The sequence below is a fragment of the Cryptococcus neoformans genome, chromosome 5, assembly GCF_000149385.1.
Source record: "Cryptococcus neoformans var. neoformans B-3501A chromosome 5, whole genome shotgun sequence".
NCBI lineage: Eukaryota > Fungi > Basidiomycota > Tremellomycetes > Tremellales > Cryptococcaceae > Cryptococcus > Cryptococcus deneoformans.
The window spans coordinates 643508-665430 of record NC_009181.1 but is presented as its reverse complement, the minus strand read 5'-3'; the positions used below and the strand labels follow the sequence as shown (position 1 = coordinate 665430).

Genomic DNA, 21923 nt, shown 5'->3' with positions numbered 1-21923 from the left:
CATCGATTCCGCTTACGTCGAGCTATCAGCCCATTACATGCGTCCTGCAAGGGTAGCTTCCACCGGTTCCAACTTTGGGTGGAATAAGGATAAGGTGGTGGCAGGGTATAGAGTCTGAACGAAAAAGACCACGTAGTCGGGGCGGGTATGACTACCTACTTACTATCACCGACCGCCTCACCGGGTTTATCGAACTGGTCCCATGCTCTACTACCATCGACGCTCGCGATCTGGCCATTCTGGTTTGGGACAAATGGGTTTCTCGCCATGGTCTTCCGATCTCCATTACCTCCGATCGCGACACGCTGTTTACCTCGCGATTCTGGACGACATTATGGGACCAGCAGAATGTGAAACTCAAGATGTCGACGGCTTTCCACCCTCAGACCGACGGCACCTCGGAGCGCACCAACAAGACAGTGGTCCAACTTCTCCGTAGCTCGTCTATCTAAACGAGCAGCTAGACTAACTCCGTCATTTGCAACAGTCGAATAATAGTGAATATGATTCTTCGGAGGATGATGGCGGCAGTAACGATGATGAGGACGACGGTGGCGGAGACGACACTGAGTACCAGGGTCGAAGGATGGCCAAAAACAAGAGACAAAGACTCAATGATCCGCAGGAGGAAGATCAAAAGCCCGACATCCATTCGGATGCCCAATCTAGCTCCCGAGCCCTGGAGGACCCCTCTAGTAAGTCATATTAGCACATAACTTGAGCTTCTCTGATCTCACAGTTCATTTAGCCTCTGAAGATCAAGACTTATTGGGGTGGCTGAGTCCCCCGCCAACAATCACTCAGGAACAGGCGGATGTCCTTATGGATGCCACAGGCATGAATGCGGGGAGTCTCGGACTACCAGCCAGGTTCCACAGAACTCTTTCTCCTTCATCGTGGGGTTATACCCTCGACCCACTCCCGGGATCCAACAAGTTCTTAGAAGCCGCGAACGATGAAGTATAGAAGTTTCAAACCATATTTGTTATGATATTGTAGAACTAAGATACATCAGTAAAGAACAACGATAGATCGATACGTCATGAACATTTCTTAAGTACTCATTCCAATCCTCCGCCCTGCTTATGCCCTTTACAAATGTTTAGCGGAACCGCGGAAGGGGTCCTTCTTATGACCAACCGCTTCGTATCCTCCACTGACCATCACTGATGAGTGATGGATTGAACTGATTAGTAGGGTCGGTGGCGCATCAGGATCAGCTGCCGCTCGGACCATTTCCGTTGCACTTCCCATTTACAGAAGTGCATTTTGCACTTGCGCCACCTCGCATTTCACAGTTTTCAAAATCGCATTTCGCATTTTCTATTTTTTGACAAAATTTGGACACGTCCGGTATTCCGGTCTCGCTGCAAGAAAATAAGCTAGTTAAAGATCTCCATCCTCGGGGAGTGACATGCGAACGAGAGTCTAGATGAAATCAGGTACGATTCGTAGAGTTAAAGTGGGATCGGCGCCCTATCCTATTTCCTGTGCGCTCATTATTGTCGCAGGTTAATCTTGTTAAATAGGGATCTGTATGCCGCTTTCGACGAGCTACCGCACGCATGACACGATATCTGATGGGGATGATTTGGCCGTTGTTATGTTCGTGGATTGTGCGTGAGCTAGGTGTTAGCACGGCCAAGACTTTGCCTTGGTGCAGCCAAATTGATAATGCCGTAGGAGCTTAAAGGATGAGGGTTGCGACAAGAAAATAAGGATACAAAGAGAGTACGAAGAAAAAGAAAGAAACAACGAAATGAAAAAGCTTGTACTTGACAGATACGAAGGATGTTCTAATATTACATTACTTCCTCCCAACGCCTGGTATCTCCATTTATCCATCTCTTTACTCTGCCTTTTCTTCTAGCTCTTACTCTGATCAAGCGAGACTGATGGATTTGGTGGAGGGGGCGCCGGTTCTGTTTTGTAATATGTGATTAGCGGATTGTCAACGTAGCAAATTTAGCAAACAGTGGTTATACTTTGAAGTGATTCTGCTCTTGAAAAACTCAGCTCATTAGGCGCCTGCAAATAGAACACTTTAGAACCCCCGCAAGATGATATCTACAAAGTACTTGCCTCGGGCCATTCCACGCAAAAGGCATTCATCTTCAGTGCATACAGATATGCTGCAAATGCTTCATTGAATGTTCCTAGAGCGTCATGTAACGTCGTCATCTGACTCGTATTAGCTGCCAGGGTTGCCGCTTCATCGGCCAGGTCTGTCATTGCCGGTTGCAGGAACTCGAGGCCTGAAGGAGAAGATGTGTTTTTGTCTGTCGAACGGGCCAAGGAGGAGAGAGAGCCCGTCGAGATTCTTCGAAGGGGGTGATGGGGAGCTGCCATATTTATGGCTGTTCTACTGTCGTTTCCAGCTGTTTGGGGTGATCAGATGGTGGATTTGAAATGGATAGCAAAGGTAATTCCAATGGGGATAACGAAAGATATGAAGCTCATCATATAATTATTGTTTATCTCGTCGCGTCGTTGCGTTGATCACGTGATCTTGAAAAGGCGGGCAGAGCGCAAAAGCCACAAAAACTAACCCGCCGGCGGTTTCCGGCCTAGAGTATAAATTGCTATGCTGCTATATATATATCTTCGTACTGTGCTGCATTTCATTCCGTCAACAATCAAGCCTTGTAATGGTCATATCCGTGGTTTCCTACGAAACCCACGAGGTCTTCCGCACGGTGATTAACGGTAAACCGTTTGAGCGAGAAGACGTAACTCAGATATATGTGATTGAGCCAATGCCGGCCAGCAAGCCTCAGACTCTTCTCTCTGATACAATGGGAAAGGTTGAAATGGGAATGGTAAAGACTACAGTGGCCATGGCTGTAGGATGGTGCGCATTGCTCTGGTGGACTTTCAGCTAAATCCACTCAATGTTGGATGCAGGTATCAAAACCTGTAGGAAGGATTATTGACATTTGACGGGAAGGAGAATATTGTACGTATGGATTCATATAGCGGCTTCAATATTGTATAACGGGATTAACGCATTGGTCCAGATTTAAAACCTCTTGCTCTCCATCTCTCGTCCTTCTTCCCACATGGTCTTCCCGCTACAGGCGCAGACTGTCTTGTCGTTACCCCATGCTCCTGCACTTCGTGCGACAACACCAGCAAATAGTCTCCCTATTGTCGCTTCATTCTGCTCGGAGCCCGGAGCAGCCTCCTTTGCCACAAGCTGTGTAACCGCGGGGGCCGTTTCATTAGCGGCTTGCACCACGCATCCTCGACCAATCCACTCCCATAATTCGCCATCAACCTCTTTGAACATATCGCCATAACCGTCCTTGTCGGGGGTAATGGAGCCTAAAGATATATATGGCTTGCCAGTGGTGACAGGAGGGTTGACAAGATTGCCAGTCGACGCGATGTATACGCTGTAGCTTGTATCTTGGGCACCCTGTGCTGTACCCAACCCGACCCGGGATGGAGGAGGGAGACGGACAGTCAAATCCATAAGTACCGTCTTCGGAGCAATTTGAACAAATCGGCAGATCCCGAAGACCTTCTGGGAGTATTCCTCTTCATTCATGCCCGGAAGAGGTTTGAGTGAGCCTTCGGGAAGACCGGCTAGAACAGGGTTCGATGTAGACGCTAAAGATGCGGGAAGAGGAAGAGGAGACTCCAAGATGGCAACGGCTGCTTGGATAGGGAAGTTGGCATTGGCAGACGAGGAAGTGCCTCGAACGATTACTTGGCGATTAGTGGACTTAAGAGCCGTAATCAGATGTGAAGGGGGTGCTGCGATTATGAGTCAATAAACGGATATGCAACGATAAATGGACCTACTCTTCCCGGAGATTGTAACTCGTTTATTTTCCAGATCAATGTCATATCTCTCAATTCCTAAGAAGTATTTAATCATCTCATGTCTCATATCCGTTGATCATGCACTAACCTGGAACATCCCTTAGAGCACCAGATACTGCATTAACGCACTATTGTCGTCCAACTACGGTCAGTTTGAAATTTAATCCCGCCATTGTAACGGTCCCTCACGCTTTGACATGTCATGTCGACTGCGAATTCAGTCTTGACGACAGTCAGCCACGGCTTCTGCACTCTGGAATACTCACGTTGAAGGATGCAGTTGCTAGAGTCATATTGGGTGGGTTCAGTGTAGTGGGTTGTACGAGGAAACAAGATTATAAATAAACAACTGGAAGTAAAAAAGGAGGGGGCTCTGCGCGCGGAGGCGGGTAGTGCTCGGTGAGTCAGCAAATTAACGTCAGGAACAGGCGGGATTGTCCGAATAAGCTCAGATCTTCAGAAGTAGGTTCCAACCTTCCAGGTCATCATTTCTGGGCAACGCGTCGCGACCTAAGAGACTAATAATAATAAGGACATCCCGCACATACTAGTTGGCGCTGGAACGAAGAGACTTCGCCAAGATTGCACCAGTGTACCGCACAGCCTTGTCGATACAATGGCAGACGATATCAGGTCTTGGATCACAAAGGTCCTTATAGACCACGATATACGTTACGGGGCTAATTTCAAAGTTCCAGTCAAATGCAAGCATTACTGCCAACTACTCAAGGTCAGTCCCATCGCCGCCCAAAACACCAGCTGAAAGAGTGATGTTTCTTCAGTTTTATACCTACAGGGATGATCGGAACCCTAGAGCCCAGATAGAGGGATCTATTGGTGATCGGACGCATTGTGTAAAAGTCGTATTCGACCCCGAAGAGACCGACAAATTTGAACAGTACGTGGTTTTTCCTTCCTTTTTGGAAATGGGAGTTTCTTCTGGAATCTCATCGACTTGCAGGCCGGATCCCGATACCGGATATAAGCATTCGTTGACCTCCCAACTGCGTTCAATCTTCCAAATAAAAGAATTCCACATACACATCGCTCCACCTTCACCCTTGGCAGGCACGAAAATCCCCATTGTGACCTTCTTTGTAACCAAATGGGATGTCGTTAGTGGCAATCACGATGAGCCAGTATATTGGCTTGACACTTGTAAGATAGGAGAAGGTAATAATGATGGGAAGGTTCGAGATGTTCTAAAAAAGTGGTGGTCCGGAGAGTAGGTTGCATCAAATGTATCTTTAGCTGCGAGAACTGATATTTTTAGGTCCAATTCTGAATCTTCACAAAACCGTTCATCGCAAAATATCCTAAGCCAAGGCAACATCCCAGACATGTCAATCTCAGCTGCAAGGCCCAGAGGGAACAAAGATGTAGCCCATTATTACAGAACAACTGTTGCACTTGGTGACATTGTCTCCATAGAGGAAGCTAAGGCGTCGCGAGTGGGGGAATGGGATGCACAATCCGCCTTGGCATGGCTGGAAAGAAATCAAGATACTGTTTTAAACACACACGCTCAATATCGGAATTACCCGTCAAATAATGCCGAGACCATCAAGTCGTTACAGCATTCTCAAGGCAAGACGGTACGGGAACCTTCTGACCATGGGTACCCGCCAGAGTCCCAACCGATTGAAGGTATCAGTCGTAATTCCAGATCCCCCCATCTTTCTAATAGAAGGTCACCTCCAGGCTCCTCCCAATCCCATCACATTTCATCGTCATCTCTCCTTCATGCTTCACCTACAAAGTGTCAATTTTCGAAGGAGAAAATCACCGATCCCCTCAACTTCCCGTCCAGTCCGGCGACCAATATGTCTCCTGGCAACACTGACGAAGAACTGCTCTCACCATATGAGAGAGAAGAGCGAAGAAAACGCAGCAGGAAAAGCAAGGCAATAAGAGAGGATGGAAATAAGGAGCTGGAGCAAAGCTCCCCTAGTCCCTCTCAACTGTCTCAATTGTCATGGCTATCCCCACCTTCGCCTACCATGGCGACGCCAAGGAAATCAGGTGCAGAGCTAAGTCGGAGTGATCGTCCTGTCCCTGAATTATCACCCTCCGGAAATGCCACCATCTCCAACGCTCGAGACAAATGGAAGCGCCCACGGGAGTCTCTGAATTCGAAGGGACAAAGTAGGATAGTTGTCTGGGACGAAGATGAGGACAGTGACGAAGAGCCTATGGTAAAGAATGGTTTAAAAAGAAAAATAATCCTCTCAAGTTCAGAGCCATCTCCACAAGTGATTGAGATACAAGACTCTTCGGGTGATGAAGAGAATTTCGCACAGACTTCCAGCAGTCTCACGACCAAACGCAGTACTAAGGGAGACGCTGAACGGACTAATATGACACAACAAGATGCCATGCTTAGGACAAGAGAGGCGACGAGACCTATTAAAACCCCATCAAACTCTAATGTCTTGAATGGAATTAGTGCCGATCGAAGGACGTGTAAAGACGGGGATGAAAAGGAAGAGAACGGGAGGGGAAAAGGAGGGAATGCGCTGGGGGGCGAGGAAAAAACGATGGTGGAAGAGAAAGAAGAGAAAGAAGAGAAAGAAGAGAAAGAAGAGACAGGAATAGAGGAAGAAGAAGATGAAGAAGAAGAGCAGGAGGAGGAAGAGGAAGACGAGGAAGAGGAAGAAAAAATAGAGGAGGATGAAGAGGAAGAGGAGGAAAAAGAGGAGGAAGAGGGAAAAATAGAGGAAGAAGAGAAAGAGAAAGAAATAGAGGAGGAAGAGGAAAAAATAGAGGAAGAAGAGGAAGAGGAAGAAATAGAGGAGGAAGAGGAGGAAGAAGAGGAAGAGGAGGAAGAAGAGGAAGAGGAGGAAGAAGAGGAAGTGGAAGAGGAGGAAGAGGAAGAGGAGGAAGTGGAGGAAATGGAGGAAGAAGAAGAGTTAAAAGATGACAGGGAGATAGAAGGAAAGAAGGAAGAAGAAGAACAGCAAACAGGCGAAAAGAAAGAAGGAATTCAGGTGAAGTTGGGGGAGAAACGAACAGAAGGGGGTGTGCGAGGACGAACAATGAAAAAAACCGAAATAAGCATCAAAGAAGAAAACGATGATGTCGATGGTAATCGTGTCCAAAGGAGGCTTGAAAATGAAAGACTGGCTAGAATGGACGTCTTGAGGATGGAAAAGGAAATGGACGAAGCACAGACACCGCCCGTACTCGAGGGGGGAAACGAAATCCTCCGGAGAAAGAGAAAACACAGGGCCGAAGACCCGACATCAAACCAACACGTACCCAAGTTCGGTGGTTTCAAACTTGATATGACTTTGAGGGAGGGAGGTCTTGACGAGGCATGCGTGCTGCAGATGCTGGAATGGGCAAGGGAAAAAAGACAAGAGATTGCCAAACGAGCTAAGAAGCCTTGAAGGGTGTTGCTATTATAAAACATGTTAGGACGCTATCAAAAGATAATTACAGATATCGTATTAATCTATGCATCTGACCAGCATAAAACCGTTGATTTATTTCTTCAGCCTCTCGATGTACTTGTCCCAGCCTTCCTCCTCCAAAATGTCGACTTTAGCCAAAACTTCTTCCTCTAGCGCCTTGGAATATTCCTCAGTAGCCTTGTTAAGGGCGGGTACAGACGTTCCAAGGATACGGACTGCAAGTAGCGCGGCATTTGTAGAGTTGTTGATACCCACAGTGGCGCATGGAATACCTCGCTATGGTTCCGTTAGCACTGGACTTTCAAGTCGGATAAAAATAACATACGGGCATTTGCACAATACTATACAATGAATCCACGCCATCCAGTACACTGGCCTTGACGGGCACACCGATGACTGGCAAACTGGTCTCGCTGGCGACCATACCTGGTAAATGGGCAGCACCGCCAGCCCCAGCAATGATGGCTCGCAATCCTCGGTCTGCAGCAGTCTTCGCATACTTCACCATTCGCTCAGGAGTGCGATGGGCAGAAGTTATGGTGAGCTCGTAGGGGACACCGAATTTTTCGAGGATCTTGGTAGCAGGGTGCATAACGGGCAAGTCAGAGTCGCTACCCATGATGATACCAACAAGGGGTTTGGCGTGGGAATGAGCGGGAGCAGGGGAAGGAGGGGCGATGAGGTCGATCCAGTCGGCATGAGCATCAGGCTGGGCGAATAAGAGAGCTCTAAGGCGCTCATTGAGCTCAGCATCGCTTTCGGCAGTCACCGTGATGTGGCCCATCTTACGGGCCTTTCGGCTCTCAGCTTTGCCGTAGAGATGCACGGCAGCACCAGGAACAGTGAGAGCATTGTCTGCCATTTTGTCGATGGCGTCCATAGTCGACGAGGCACCGAGAATGTTGACCATGGCAGCGGATGGAACACGAAGAGCAGTAGAGCCAAGAGGCAAGGAGAGAATGGCTCGAAGGTGGTTCTCAAATTGGGAAGTAAGACAGGCCTCAATAGTGTGATGACCAGAGTTGTGAGGACGAGGAGCAATCTCGTTTAGAAGAAGTTCACCTACAGAATGTAAGCTTCAGTATGGTCGCAAATTGCGATCTACTTACCATCAGGCATGAGGAACATCTCAACCCCAAAGATACCAGCACCCTCAAGGTGTCCGACCGCCTTCTCAGCTAATTCCCTAGCCCTCTGATTCACACCCTTTTCACCTCTGAGGGGAGTCAAACAGACTCGCAAAATGCTCTCCCTGTGAATAGTCTCGACGGCGTCGTAACTTTGGACTTCGCCCTCCTTATTCCTAACGACCATAACCGCAACTTCCTTGACAAAGGGCGCCCATCCTTCAGCATAAAGAGGCCTGTCACCAAGGAATTTCAAGGAAGCCTGAATGTCCTCTGAAGATGCGGATTTAAGAGGAGAGTTCCCACGTCCATCGTAGGCAAGGGTCTTAGCTTTGAGCATCAAAGGCAAACCCAATCGACCTGCGATAGCCTTAAAATCCTCTTCCGTCGGGTTTGCGGGAAGCTCCTCAAAAGGTGCAACAGCCACACCTCTTTCAGCAAGGTACTTCTTTTGGTCGTACTTGTTCTGGATCAATCTGATAGTTTTGGGACTGGGCTGGACTTCACAAAGACCTTCCTTTTCTACAGCCTCAAGGACATCGGCGTTAACGTGCTCGATCTCCACTGTCAGGATGTCGCACGCAGAGGCAAGTTTGCGAATATGAGTTTCCGAAGTGAAAGGACCATCAGGGTGAGAATGAGGAGGAGGAGGAAGAAGAGTCTGTTTGGCGGGCGTGTAGGAGCCAGAGTCGAGGATAAGGAGAGGAATGCCGAGAAGGGCCGCAGGGTGGGTAAGCATCCGGCCGAGCTGGCCACCGCCTGGGTATGATTCAGCATTATGTGCATGACTGAGGCTGCTGAGTACCTACCGAGGATACCGACAGTCTTTCTGGGGGCCATTTTGTTACAAGAGATGCTCGAGTGATGAAGATGCGGAAAATTATTGATAGCTTTTCTATCACTGACGAAAAAGAGGCATCGCCAGTCAGGCACAAATTATCGAATACAAATCTCCCCCCCCTCAGGAACATCACTAAAAACTCACCCAAGGATGCATTAGCTATTTTTCTAATCAGAGCTGCCCACCGGCTACTTGAATGCCGAGTAATCTGTCTTCGTGCTATATTAATACATAAGGCTTCCACTTGGTCCACCGGACGAATGTCTTAACAGGAATATAATACCAACGTAAGCTGCTCAGCAATAGGCAGTCTTGTATACCGCATCTTCTAGGATATGCCAGGCGAACTTGCTTTCAAATCTGGGGCAGAGTTGGGCGCCGTGCGCGCCGCGCTGCCCCTCGACCATCTGGTGCCCTATCTGGAGAAGAATATTGAGGCGTTCAAGGGCCCTGTTGAAGTCAAACAATTCAATGTACGTGGTCTTTTCCAAGGTCTGAATGAAACAGATTGTTGATATCACCCTTCCTATTACTATATCCTACCAGTTTGGCCAGGTCAGTAACATTTCTCAAAACTACATGCTAAGGCTGAAAGCAGAAGGGAATGTCTGTTAACATCTGTTGCCAATAACAGTCAAACCCGACCTTTCTCATAACCCCATCTTTGCCATCTCATCCTTTCGTTCTCAGGCGAGCGCCTAGTGGCAAACTTCTCTCTTCAACTGCTCACCGAGTTGATCGAGAGTATACCATTCTCGCGGCTCTGAATCGCTATAACTCCGTTGTCTCTCCCGCGCACGTTGTACCAGTTCCTAAAGTGTACTGCTTATGTGAGGACAAACAGGTGGTGGGAGCTGCATTCTATGTCATGGAGTATGTGCAGGGTAGAATCTTCACCGACGTACGGATGAAGAATTTAGGCCAAGAAGAGCGATGGTCTTGCTGGAGATCTGCCATCGACACTTTAACTCGTCTTTCAACAATTCCTCTATCAGCCTTGCAATTACCCCCTTCATTCGCCCCTTCATCTTCTCAAAAACCATACTTTCCTCGCCAAGTCAAGTCTCTTCTCAGGGTATCAGACGTTCAAAGCGAAGCCCGTTCGGAACAAACGGGCGAACAGCTTGGGCATATATGGGGAACGAGAGAAATGAGACCATGGTTTGAAAAAGGTGCGAATTTGATTGCTGCACAAGAAAGCCGGTCTGGAATAGACAGTGTGGTACACGGAGATTTCAAAATCGATAATCTAGTAAGCTCATTGATTGTCGCTAAACCTGCACGTCATTGACCATCGTTTGTAAGATTTTTCATCCTTCAGAGTCGCGAGTCATAGGCATACTTGACTGGGAGCTATGCACCCTTGGGTCCCCTCTGGCTGATTTGGGTAATGTCCTACTTCCATTCTCTTTTCCTCCCATTTCTCCAGAGGAGCGTCAAGCTCTCTCATCCAAGCTAGACGGTAAAGATAAGGAAGATTTGAATCTTCTGCTTGGACTTAAAGGTGTCAGCAGCGAGGAGACTGGAATACCACAAAGAGAGGAGCTTGAAAAGTGGTGGGTAGATGGTATGATTAGAGGATCTGAGTATCACAAAAATAGGCAAGCTGTTTGGAAGTGGCCTATCTCTGGGATGGAGTGAGTTTATTATAGTACGCTTAGCATAGTTGTGCTAACTCAAAATAGGTGGGTACGCTCGTGGATGTTGTTCCGCCTTGCCATTATCGCCCAAGGAATTGCTGCCCGTGCGATGTTGGGGCAGGCAAGTTCGGCAGACGCGAGAGCGGATAGTCGACCAGTCTTCGACTTTTATGGTAAAGCTGCATGGAACATAAAGAACGAAGTGGACGATGATGTTGTAAAAGCAAAGCTGTAGCGTCTATTAGAAATAAACAGTTCATTGTCTGTAATGTTAATGATGCATGCATTGCTCCTTAGGGTAGTTTTCCTACGCAAGACGCTCGTTGACTGCCTCGAGAGTGGGAACACTTTCCATAGCACCCTCGTTCTCCACGCAGATGCCACAAGCCTTAATTGAGTCAGCCGGAATAAGAAAATATGACAAAGATTACTGACCACAAGACAGGTTTTCAGAGCATCCTGTAGGCTCTTTCCACCCATCAAGCCTGCCACAAAGTAGCCCGCAAAACAGTCACCGGCCCCGGTAGTATCCTTCACTGGGTTTTGCAACTTGGCAGCTGGCAAATAGCCGACTTCCTTTCCCGGTTCGTAATAAAGTATTCCCTTGGCTCCAAGAGTGCAGATAATACCGACGTTTTTAGAAAAGTACTCGTTCTCATGCAATTCGAGAATTCCAGCAGAAGCTTTGGCTTGAAGTTCATCTTCCTTAGCTTCACCGGGGTTCGCTGATGACCCGAATGCCAATAAGAGGTCTCCCAGTTCTCCTTCGTTAACAATAAGCCATGAAAGGTGCTTCCAAGGGAACTCTCGAAGTTGAGCCGGGGTGAGCATTGGGGATGGGTTGAAAACGCTGGTCAAAGGGGGAGAGGATTGACCCGCTGCGGTGAGGTACGCGAGTGTGGAAGAGAGAGGAACTTCGTTTTGAACGAGAAGATGGGTGTACGTGGAAAGGGAAGTGGCGGGAGTAGGAGAGGGAAGGTAGTAGTTGGCACCAGCATGTAGGACTGTTTAGAGTTAGCCATATCCTGCTGTGGGCGAAAAGACTTGCCTATAGAGTTCTCCCCATCAGCAGCACTCTGAATAACGGCCCTCCCCGTAACCTCATCCTTGACAACCTTCAGCTTGCCTATCCCCACACCAGCACTCTCAAGCATCTCCTTGACCCATATGCCGTCGTCTCCTATAGCACCGTCAAGCTCGACCTGCCCGCCTGCTCGAGCGACAGCGAACGCTTGATTGGCACCTTTACCCCCTGCTCGCTTTGTAAGACCTGTAGAGGAGATTGTCTCTCCTGGGCGGACGATGTGCGGAAGGTGGAAGAACTCGTCAATGTCTAAAGTGATGATCTCGTCAGCGTGAATGATGAAATAAATATCTGAGAAAATGAAGATAACTCACTGACTGATCCTCGGACGAGACAGCGGGAGCTAGTCGACATGATTGGAGGTAGCGAGATATGGTTATATGTGCAATGGAAAGAGAAGATTATGATCGATGTGATAGATGTAGAAATTGGAAAGCAGACGAAGACAGACAGTCGATAAATATTGCGGGTTTTGACACGAGTTCGGTAAGGGTCGAGGTCGACACCGCCAGGCAGAATCGCGTTTCTTCGGCCCGACTTTTTTCGGTCGGCAAGCTCACACCTTCAATCCCTCGACCCGCCGTGCATGCATATATGATCATGATCATAATGGATTGCAGATCACCGCATGCATTAAATTGCTGGTAACTATTAATTTAATGATTTTCCTCGGAACGTAGCGAGCGCCAGTAATAATAAAAAATTAAGGTCTCCTGTGTTCGACATCGCAAATGGGCTTCTTCGAAGAAAATTGATGATGAGCGGTCACGACGGCCACGAACGACGAGGGAAGGCCAGTTTATAACTCTCATTGGCGACGAAAGGTTTTATTCATGCTATTAAAACAAAATTATATCTAAATTCTCATGTACTAATAATACACAGTTACAAAATGAACAACAGGAAAACCAGTCTAAGCCAACCAAGGTTGACCCAACGTCAAGCTAAATATGTAGCTGGGCCAGGCTCTCGACCATCCATGGCATGTTTATTGACTGAGTCCGCATTAAAATGATTGTATCATATATATGCCGAATGAAAGATATGAATATTCAAGTCCTCGTAGCAGATACAGGTTCAGGTTCTGCAGTATACTTTGGAGGTGGAACTTCGGGTATGTCGACGGAATTTAATGCTGTTTGGTCAGGTCTTATTCTAGTTTGGGATGGCTGATAGGTCGCTTCTGGAGGGACCGGAAGGGATTCAGCCCCTACAGAGGTATGAATGAGAGGTTCCGAATCATCCAGCGTATCAATAACATACCATATGCCGGCAGACTCGCCTCACTCCCATTCGCTTGCCTGATTACCGCCCCACGATCGTTCCTTCTACAATACGGGGAATACCCGTTATGTGGTGATGACTGACATCGACCCGAGAAAACTTGTTCAGCGACTTCTCGGAACTGGACCTCAGGGTCGACGCGGCCTGCAGCAGCATTACGCTTGCGATTGGCACGGAGTACAGCTAGTCTGACTAGATAACATCCTTCTTGTCAGCTAAGACAGCATGTCTACAGAGGGATAGACATACCGAGCCAAACGACGAGTACTATAACAAGGAAGACTATAAATCCGAGAGCACTGAGACAGTGTCAGAAATGCAAGAGGTAGATAGAATGAAGACATACTAGAGCATGATTAGGTATTGCGGAAATGATGATAGTTGAACTGGTCAGGCTGATGTATTGGGCAAGAGTAGTGGTACATGTGAAGAGAACAGACCGGTGGATGGCATTTATTTATTTATCGAACCACTGCTTTTGTCCGCATCAGTCATCGCCATGGATCTGCGATCTTGATGTGGGTGGCAAACCGGTGCCTAACCGGAAAAAGCGACGATCTCCGTGCGATGCGTCATACGCGACCATCTCCTGCCCAATGGAATATCAGTCCGACCGTCATTCCTACACCGTAGTATCACTTTTGCCCTCTTCATCTGGCATATCATCCACTCATTATCATGCCATCGTCCCAATCGAGGTCGGGCAAGGGCATATGTGCCATGCGGGGCACTTGCGGCAAAACTAGCATGTTCGGCGCGGATTTACCATGTCCCGACGACAGCGATGCGACCGTCGTGAGTACATGGATTAAGCGGAACACTCTTCAACCCCGTAGCTGATACACTCTGCAGCCCGACCAAAGTCTTCTGGATCTTATGGATTCGGTCTGTGGTCCTTCCTATTCCTTGCCAGACCACGTTTGCTGCACCTACGACCAGCTCTCGACACTTTCCGATCGTTTGCAACAAGCTGCTCCTCTTATCGCGTCATGCCCTGCTTGTATCAACAACTTTAGGTCTTTCTATTGCGATTTCACCTGCTCTCCAAATCAATCCACATTCCTATCTGTTACTGCCACGCAAAAAACTACTGAAGGGAAAGATGCGGTGAAAGAAGTTGATTACGAGGTCAGTTCTGACTTCAAACAAGGCTTCTATGACAGCTGTAAGGACGTTCAGTTTGGTGCCACGAATGGATTTGCTATGGACTTGATAGGAGGGGGTGCCACTAACGCCAGTGGTTTTTTGAAGTATATGGGAGACTTGAGGCCAGGGTTGGGCTCACCGTTTCAGATAAATTTCCCGGACAATGATGACTCTGCGTACCGACGAGCACCTCTCAGCTGTTCAGATGCAGAGAACATCAATGCCCGATGCGCCTGTGCCGACTGTCCCTCCGTGTGCCCTTCGCTTCCCTATATTGCACCACCCTCAACCAAGCAATGTCACGTGGGCGCCGTCTCATGTCTCACCTTCTCCCTGCTTATCATCTACTCGGTCATCATCCTCGTCGGAGCATTGCTCTATATCTGGAAGCAGGCAGCCCGGCACCGACAAAGACGTTATGAACGCGTCGCTCTGCTCGATCCTCCGCATTCACCAACTATCCAAAACGGGCAGGGGAGTGGGCTTGATGGTTTGATGGGAAGAAATGATGATGCCGAATCGGGGCCTAGTGGCTCCATTCATTTCCGACTTGGTAGAGGAGCTAGCCTCCTTGATCCAATGGAACATCTGCAACCGAAACAAAACAAGATCAATGCTACTCTTCGCCGGTTCTTCTACCGCCTAGGATTGACATGTGCAAAGCGACCCATTGAAGTCTTTGCCATCTCAGCTCTTATTGTAGGGTTATTCAACTTTGGGTGGAAATATTTCGAGGTTGAAACTGACCCTGTACGGTTATGGGTATCACCGACAAGTGAAAGTGCCTCCCAGAAACAGTTCTTCGATGACAGTTTCGGCCCATTCTATAAATCCGAACAGATATTCATAACGCAGTCTTCTGGATCGCCTGTCAACTATGATACTCTTGACTGGTGGCTCAAAGTAGAAACCGAAATCAATGCGCTCAAGACGAGCGATGGGATTGGGTTGGAGGATATTTGCTTTGCACCAGCTGGCAAGGGGACTCCTTGCGTAATACAAAGTGTTTCGGCCTGGCTTGGAGATGACATGGAAGTATGGGGGGAAGAATGGGAATCGCGTGTGCGCGACTGTGCGGCTAGGCCGGGAGAATGTTTGCCACCATTCGGACAACCCATTGACCCCAAACTTGTTCTCGGAGGAGCCAATGGAGATTGGCTGGAAGCCAAGGCTTTGGTTGTTACTTGGGTAGTCAACAATTACAATGACGAACGGGTCGAGCCAGCAGAACAATGGGAAAGGAAGCTGCGCGATTATCTGAGAGACTTGAAACGGCCTGGGATAAAGATTAGCTACTCCACGGGAGTTAGTCTGGAAGAGGAGATCAACAAGAGCACCAACACCGATGTCAAGATCGTCGTGCTATCTTATCTCGTCATGTTTTTTTATGTCTCGCTCACTCTTGGAGGTGGTCTTCCACCCAGTATGATACAAGCTTTCACCCATAGAGCCTATCGCCTTGTTTTTCGGATTGGGGTGCTTTTGCACCTGGTAAAAGATGCCCCTCTCGAGGAATCTGCACCTCCGCCGGATTTCAGAGTTATCCCTACCCTACTTTCCGTCAACTCGAAATTTTCCCTGGGGTTGTTTGGCATTGTCATTGTCCTTATCGCTGTGTCCTCTTCGGTCGGTCTTTTTTCCTTGTTGGGCGTACGGGTCACTTTAATCATCGCCGAAGTTATACCGTTCCTTGTCCTCGCAGTGGGCGTCGATAACGTGTTTATCTTGGTACACGAACTTGAACGGCAGAATAATTTACATGCTGCCCAACAGCCAGGTGACGACGAATCTGTTCATAGCAACGGAGCTCAACCCTCTGGCACATTCCTTGCTCCCGAAGAGAGAGTGGCCCGGGCTGTAGCTAGGATGGGTCCATCCATCATGTTAAGCTCAGTTACCGAAGTGGTAGCTTTTGCCCTCGGCGCTTTAGTTCCTATGCCTGCCGTACGCAATTTTGCTATCTATGCTGCTGGTAGTGTCCTCTTTGGTGCAATAATGCAATGTACGGTTTTTGTCAGCGCAATGACGCTAGATTTGCGACGTTCGGAGGTGAGTCCCTTGTCTGTATGCTGTATACCTCCGCTGAGCGAAATCGATTTAGTCTATGCGGATTGATTGCTTCCCCTGTATCCGCCTCAGACCTCCTATCGGTCTTTACGATAACGAGGCCCCATCACGTGAAGGTATGGTCAAGAAGTTCATGCGCACAGTATACGCGCCTTCGCTACTCCGTCATGAGGTCAAGCAGTTAGTTTTGGTGGCATTCGGAGGTCTATTTTTGGCTGCCATCATCGGGATCCAACATATCAGTCTCGGTCTTGGTAAGTATCTCTGGGTCTGAAAATACTACTCTTTTCTAATGGAAGGCATAGATCAACGGCTGGCCCTCCCATCCGAATCACATCTGGTCCCATACTTCAATGATGTTGATTCCTATCTTGATGTTGGTCCGCCTGTGTACTTTGTCACTGAAGGAGGTGATCCATCTTCTAGACATGGACAGCAGCAACTTTGTGGCCGCTTCACTACGTGCCTCGAATTATCTGTAGCCAATACTCTCGAAGCGGAGCGTAAACGTCCAGATAGTTCCTTCATCGCGTCCCCCCCGGCTGCTTGGATCGATGACTTTTTGCAGTGGACCAATCCCACTTTTGAGAGCTGTTGCAGAGTCAGAAGGCGAGACCCGACCATTTTCTGTTCGCCTAAAGACTCGGAAAGGCTCTGTAGGCCTTGTTTCGAAGGTCAAAAATGGGACTCGACAATGGACGGTCTACCTGAAGGAGAAGACTTTATGCGATACCTTGAACAATGGTTAATTTCACCAACAAATGATGAGTGTCCACTGGGTGGACAGGCGCCTTACAGCGCAGCAGTAAAACTGGTTTCAAGCAATACCACTGTCGCTGCTTCCCATTTTAGGACCTACCACACCCCACTCAAATCTCAAGCAGACTTTATTAATGCCTTGGCTGCGGCTCGACGAATCTCTGACGATATCACTCATCGAACCGGTGTCAGAGTGTTCCCATATTCATTGTTCTATGTCTTTTTTGATCAGTACGAGCACATTATTTCTATGGCTATCCAAGTTCTTTTCCTCGCTTTTGTCGCTGTTCTAGTGATAACATCTACACTCCTCGGTTCTTGGCGTACTGGCGGGACCGTAACCTTTACGTGTGCGCTAGCGGTCATTAATGTCATGGGTGTGATGGGGTATTGGGGTATCTCTTTGAATGCTATATCTTTGGTCAATTTGGTTATCAGTTTAGGAATAGCTGTGGAGTTCTGTTCCCATATCGCAAGGGCTTTCATGGGGGCAGGATCTGGCCTGCCGTTGGACAAACTGGAAGGACGTAAAGAGAGGGATGAGCGAGCGTGGACCGCGTTGGTAGATGTAGGACCATCTGTAAGTATTTCCATCTTTTTCAGCTCATGCGAAATCTGACTGAAGTCGGTAGGTATTCTCGGGTATCACCATGACCAAACTTATCGGCATATCTGTCTTGGCTTTGACTCGTTCCAAGCTCCTGGAAGTGTACTACTTCCGCATGTGGCTTTCTCTGATCCTATCGGGGGCACTGCATGGTTTAGTACTGCTGCCAGTTCTTTTGAGTTACCTTGGAGGTCAAGGATACCCATTGGAGGATACAGATGAGGATTGGGTCACTAGTCAAATGAGACGGCCGTAAGTTAATGCGGCTCCTTATCGTAAGGTCGAACTGACATTACTGGCCTTTAGGATGGATTACGAGTATGCGCCTTTTGCAGATACAGACTCGGTAGATGATTAGCCTTTTCATCACTTCTGTTGAATCATAACGATCGTAACCTGAATGCATGTCTTTGTAAGTAGTGATTGTTATGTATGCAATTACAGCGTACAGTGATATTTTTATTTTACGGTAGTATACAAACTCATCTCTTTTAGATTTCCTTTTGTTTTCTTTATACATCGCAAAAACCCGGAATGGACCAAGATGTGATGAAATAATCTATGAAATGTGTGATGATATCTTGAATTAGGGATTTGCCGATTTATTGCTGGCAAGAGATGACGTCCCTATCTTCAAACTTCTCGCTGGAAGACGGCGTGGTTGAGTGCTGTCTCTCAGTAACGACCCTCGCACTTTCGTCCTTTGTCTGCTGCCCGACACCAGCCTCGCCAACTGCCTCCTCCATTTTCGCGCCCGTTTCCTTTCCACGGTGGAAGCATCGCTGGTAAATTGACTTGTTGCCTGCGAAGAAGAAGAGAAGGGGAATAATCACTACTGCCATGGCGAAGCAAAACCAAATGACAGCTGCCCAGCCTTTGGCTATGTGGTCGTATATCTGACCGCCGACAATTGTTCCGATAGCTGTCGAGATAGCTATGCAACAAGTCAGGCATTGCCCCGGAAAAACAGATCCAACAGATAAAAAACCTACCAAACGCAATGTTCATTGCAGCAAATTGATCTGCAACGTTCGTAGTTTGAATTAGAAACGGTATGAATTGGAGAAAGACACAGAGGAACATACGAATTTCGCTGACGCCTACCACATCACGTGCTACCATTGTGACCTCCAAACCAGTGGGCGCCATGGCACAATTGGGGAACAAATCTTTCTCACATTATCAGCGTATGAACCTTCCGAATAGAAGAGATTTACTCACTAGCGAACGCGAAGAAGATGATGAACCCAGCTAGACTATTATTCAGTAGCATAAGGGGTAGCCAGGGGAGAGTCAGGATGATAGACGGCAGCATTATCCACTCGGCACCATATTTATCAGCCAAAGCACCGACAATTGGGCCACAGAAGAATGTGGGAGCAGCAGCAGCAACTGAAGAAATGCGGTTAGCTATACAGGCAAGCATCAGTTGCCAGGGACGTACGATAGACAAGCCCGACAAAATCGGCATTCTTGTTCCAAACGCTTTGCACGTGCAAAGTCAACCTGCCCATACAGTTCAGCTGAGAACTCTCATATTAAGCAAAGACAGCTACTTACGTCGGTTCGAGGGCTCCAATAATCATTCCAAATGCGAACATTGTCAAGAAAGATGTCATGCCTCGAGGAGAACTTCCCAACGCAATAAGAACCTGCCATGGCGATAGCTCCACCCCTGCTAGCCTCTCCTTTTCTGCAGTGGTCAAATGCATGAAAGGTGACGCTTCGACCTCGCTAGACATGATGACTTGTCCGTCCACAACCTTTGGCTGAAGGCTTCCGGGGGCCAGGCCGAGACGCTTTTCTTCCCATTTACGTAGATCTGTTCGTTCAAGAACAAAGAGACGCAATACGAGGTCGACAAAGCAGACAATGATACAGAATATGAAGGGTGCGTACCAGCCCATTTTGGAGTAAAGAGCACCTCCAATAGGCGGAGCCTTGAAAACGGCGAATTAGCTACAGACTTCTCGCCCACTGCACCAGGTTACGTACAATAGTCTGTCCAATAGACACTCCGGCCATGGCAAATCCAATCTGACGGCCAATATTCTTTTCCTCTACATTCTCACATCTGAGATTGCGGACGTCAGTGAGGGGAAAGAAGACTTTCAATGTATTGCAACTCACATCAATGCAAATCCAACTGTTGGAAACGGCACCTAAGTCAGCATGTCCAAAGAGAAGCTGAATGATAACTTACCAGACCATACGACTGTGCTCGATGCCCCTTGCAGGAATCTACTGATAACCATCGCCCAGTATGGAGTCGCCAACATGAACAGAATCAAGGAAAGCTCCAAGACGATAACGGCGACAATAAGAGGAATTCGGCGGAAAGGATACTTGTGGAAGAAGTAGGCCACAGGCAAAGTACAAAGAAAGATGCCTATCGAATAGGCGAACAGCAACCAAGAAGTGAGTGCAGATACATTGGAATATCCCATATCTTGAAGACGATAAGGAAGAACGGGTACAACGATCGTCTATGGAAGATAGCAAGTCAGCCGCATACAGGGTAGGGTGGGAGTGGTTGTGGTTGATATACTGACATAAGTAAGAATATCCGTCGTAGTACCCAATGTCACGACTAAAGTAATGAACCATGCGGAACTACGCCACTAAGTCCATCGACATATCAGCAAATACGTTCAAGAACATTAAAGCAAATCAAACAACAAGCGTACCTTTGCTCCCCATGGCATTGGTCTAGCTTCTTCCTGTGACTTGTCATCGGAATGCACATCGGCTGTTACGTTTGACCTTTGGAGGTCTTCACTACTGCCACTAGAGTTGACGACCTGACTCGGCCGAGAAGGCACATCTAGTCCTGGCATACTTTACAAAGTAAGTATTGCAAGGTAATTAATGGGCTATCCAGTGATGAAATTGGAGTACTGAGGGTTTCCAGTGACTAGGAGCAAGTTGTGTTGCTTGTTAAAGCGGTAATGTTGCCAGGGAAAATGTAGTGAGTGGTGAATGTGGCGAGGGTCTCTTCTTCTGTGCTGGGGTGACGTCCTGCAGTGATTGGCTAGTGTGCAGCGGTGGGACTATTGATTTGCCGTGAGTATGGCCTGGGAGTGATAATTATGGGTGATAATTATAATATGGTAAATAGTAATACGGTAGATAGCAAGTGTAGTTCAAAAGTCGATGAAAGCATCTCGTTGCCATCTGCTCTCCTCGCTCTCCTCGCCAACGGCGCCTGCAGTCACATAATTTTTCCTCGATTATCTGCCCTAATTAAGTCAGTGCCTGCGTTTGTCATTTTTTGCGTAACTTATTATCGCGACTCCGTCTTCCCCGATATATTCGGGCTTCCCTTTGCTAATAATTGTTCTGCTGGCCGGAACAACGAAACGAACTATTGGATTTTCTTGCGTCTCTGCCTCTCGCTCACTTGCCGTCACTGCTTGACGAATGAAGTTGCAATTCGTTACAAGGCGGCTCCTTGCATCCATCCGTGAGCAATAATTCATCCCGTACACAATGCGAAAAAGTAGAGCCAGCTTGTGTGTGCGTGAATGCAAACAACTGGCGCTTGTTGTTTCATTCATGGATACCTATTTTCAGTCGTACAAGAACTACTCCCTTCTTTCATCCAAAGCACAGTCTGCATCAAGAACTAAAGCTATTACCATTGTTGTACTGCTTTTTGCATATTATTTACCAGTTAACGTCCTTCACGAACTGGACCAGCCGGCTCGATTAACAACAACGCCTTCTTTACTATTATCTCTCGCAATAACTACAAAATCCACACTATTCACGAAAAGTACGCTGAGGTACTCAGCTTCTTTACCACCTAGTGTTCTTCGGATTCGGTCAGGTTGACAACCCGCAGCTGCGTCTTCCTCCTCGACGCAGAAGGGTACTTGACCGTTCCAGCACTTGAAGAACTGGACCTTCTCACTTGCGGAGCGTGATTGGCACTAACTGTCCTGCCCTTTGCGTGGGACAAGGTTTTAGTTGGCTGCGCTTCACCGCTTTCCGAACCAGAGTGAGAGCCGGAGCTTGAAGGGGCTGATTCTCGACGAGCGAGTCTACCATCGATGAGCTGACGAGTGATGGGTTGAGAGACGCTTCGATGAGTACCATTAGCACCTCTGGGGCTAGCAAAAGGCAAA

General features: G+C 47.9%; 11 protein-coding genes across 11 annotated transcripts in view; 4 read left to right on the top strand and 7 right to left on the bottom strand.

Moving 5' to 3' along the window:
* Nucleotides 1-37: 37 nt before the first annotated feature.
* Nucleotides 38-966, top strand: CNBE2560 (hypothetical protein; the record flags this gene model as incomplete). The annotated part of the gene is made up of 4 exons (XM_770449.1): nt 38-112; nt 345-442; nt 499-695; nt 749-966. The coding sequence occupies 4 exons, from the start codon at nt 38-40 to the stop codon at nt 964-966; spliced, it is 588 nt and encodes a 195-aa protein (XP_775542.1).
* A 900-nt stretch (nt 967-1866) lies between these two features.
* CNBE2550 (hypothetical protein) lies at nt 1867-2349 on the bottom strand (the record flags this gene model as incomplete). Its single annotated transcript, XM_770448.1, has 2 exons — nt 1867-1922; nt 2079-2349. 2 exons carry the CDS (start codon nt 2347-2349, stop codon nt 1867-1869), a joined length of 327 nt encoding a protein of 108 aa, XP_775541.1.
* Nucleotides 2350-3019: 670 nt separating this feature from the next.
* On the bottom strand, nt 3020-4121 carry CNBE2540 (hypothetical protein; the record flags this gene model as incomplete). The annotated part of the gene is made up of 5 exons (XM_770447.1): nt 3020-3759; nt 3808-3864; nt 3917-3956; nt 4018-4050; nt 4095-4121. The coding sequence occupies 5 exons, from the start codon at nt 4119-4121 to the stop codon at nt 3020-3022; spliced, it is 897 nt and encodes a 298-aa protein (XP_775540.1).
* A 323-nt stretch (nt 4122-4444) lies between these two features.
* CNBE2530 (hypothetical protein) lies at nt 4445-7217 on the top strand (the record flags this gene model as incomplete). Its single annotated transcript, XM_770446.1, has 5 exons — nt 4445-4558; nt 4611-4726; nt 4790-5053; nt 5102-6156; nt 6199-7217. The coding sequence occupies 5 exons, from the start codon at nt 4445-4447 to the stop codon at nt 7215-7217; spliced, it is 2568 nt and encodes an 855-aa protein (XP_775539.1).
* A 96-nt stretch (nt 7218-7313) lies between these two features.
* CNBE2520 (hypothetical protein) lies at nt 7314-9208 on the bottom strand (the record flags this gene model as incomplete). Its single annotated transcript, XM_770445.1, has 4 exons — nt 7314-7517; nt 7567-8303; nt 8351-9127; nt 9178-9208. 4 exons carry the CDS (start codon nt 9206-9208, stop codon nt 7314-7316), a joined length of 1749 nt encoding a protein of 582 aa, XP_775538.1.
* A 336-nt stretch (nt 9209-9544) lies between these two features.
* Nucleotides 9545-11084, top strand: CNBE2510 (hypothetical protein; the record flags this gene model as incomplete). The annotated part of the gene is made up of 5 exons (XM_770444.1): nt 9545-9682; nt 9756-9764; nt 9844-10461; nt 10515-10846; nt 10895-11084. 5 exons carry the CDS (start codon nt 9545-9547, stop codon nt 11082-11084), a joined length of 1287 nt encoding a protein of 428 aa, XP_775537.1.
* Nucleotides 11085-11156: 72 nt separating this feature from the next.
* CNBE2500 (hypothetical protein) lies at nt 11157-12287 on the bottom strand (the record flags this gene model as incomplete). Its single annotated transcript, XM_770443.1, has 4 exons — nt 11157-11237; nt 11285-11853; nt 11925-12182; nt 12248-12287. The coding sequence occupies 4 exons, from the start codon at nt 12285-12287 to the stop codon at nt 11157-11159; spliced, it is 948 nt and encodes a 315-aa protein (XP_775536.1).
* A 698-nt stretch (nt 12288-12985) lies between these two features.
* CNBE2490 (hypothetical protein) lies at nt 12986-13571 on the bottom strand (the record flags this gene model as incomplete). Its single annotated transcript, XM_770442.1, has 4 exons — nt 12986-13143; nt 13197-13409; nt 13467-13516; nt 13564-13571. The coding sequence occupies 4 exons, from the start codon at nt 13569-13571 to the stop codon at nt 12986-12988; spliced, it is 429 nt and encodes a 142-aa protein (XP_775535.1).
* A 324-nt stretch (nt 13572-13895) lies between these two features.
* CNBE2480 (hypothetical protein) lies at nt 13896-18154 on the top strand (the record flags this gene model as incomplete). Its single annotated transcript, XM_770441.1, has 6 exons — nt 13896-14012; nt 14070-16412; nt 16465-16684; nt 16736-17769; nt 17822-18048; nt 18103-18154. 6 exons carry the CDS (start codon nt 13896-13898, stop codon nt 18152-18154), a joined length of 3993 nt encoding a protein of 1330 aa, XP_775534.1.
* Nucleotides 18155-18398: 244 nt separating this feature from the next.
* On the bottom strand, nt 18399-20633 carry CNBE2470 (hypothetical protein; the record flags this gene model as incomplete). Its single annotated transcript, XM_770440.1, has 11 exons — nt 18399-18730; nt 18789-18818; nt 18882-18965; nt 19018-19188; nt 19241-19302; nt 19357-19736; nt 19792-19870; nt 19927-19942; nt 20000-20282; nt 20349-20417; nt 20484-20633. 11 exons carry the CDS (start codon nt 20631-20633, stop codon nt 18399-18401), a joined length of 1656 nt encoding a protein of 551 aa, XP_775533.1.
* A 968-nt stretch (nt 20634-21601) lies between these two features.
* The window catches only part of CNBE2460 (hypothetical protein), a gene marked incomplete at both ends in the record, with an annotated part of 2679 nt that continues 2357 nt past the window's right edge, over nt 21602-21923 (bottom strand). The window contains one exon of the mRNA XM_770439.1: nt 21602-21923. This exon is cut by the window's right edge and continues 1368 nt beyond it. Within this exon, the coding sequence (XP_775532.1) occupies nt 21602-21923 (322 nt within the window).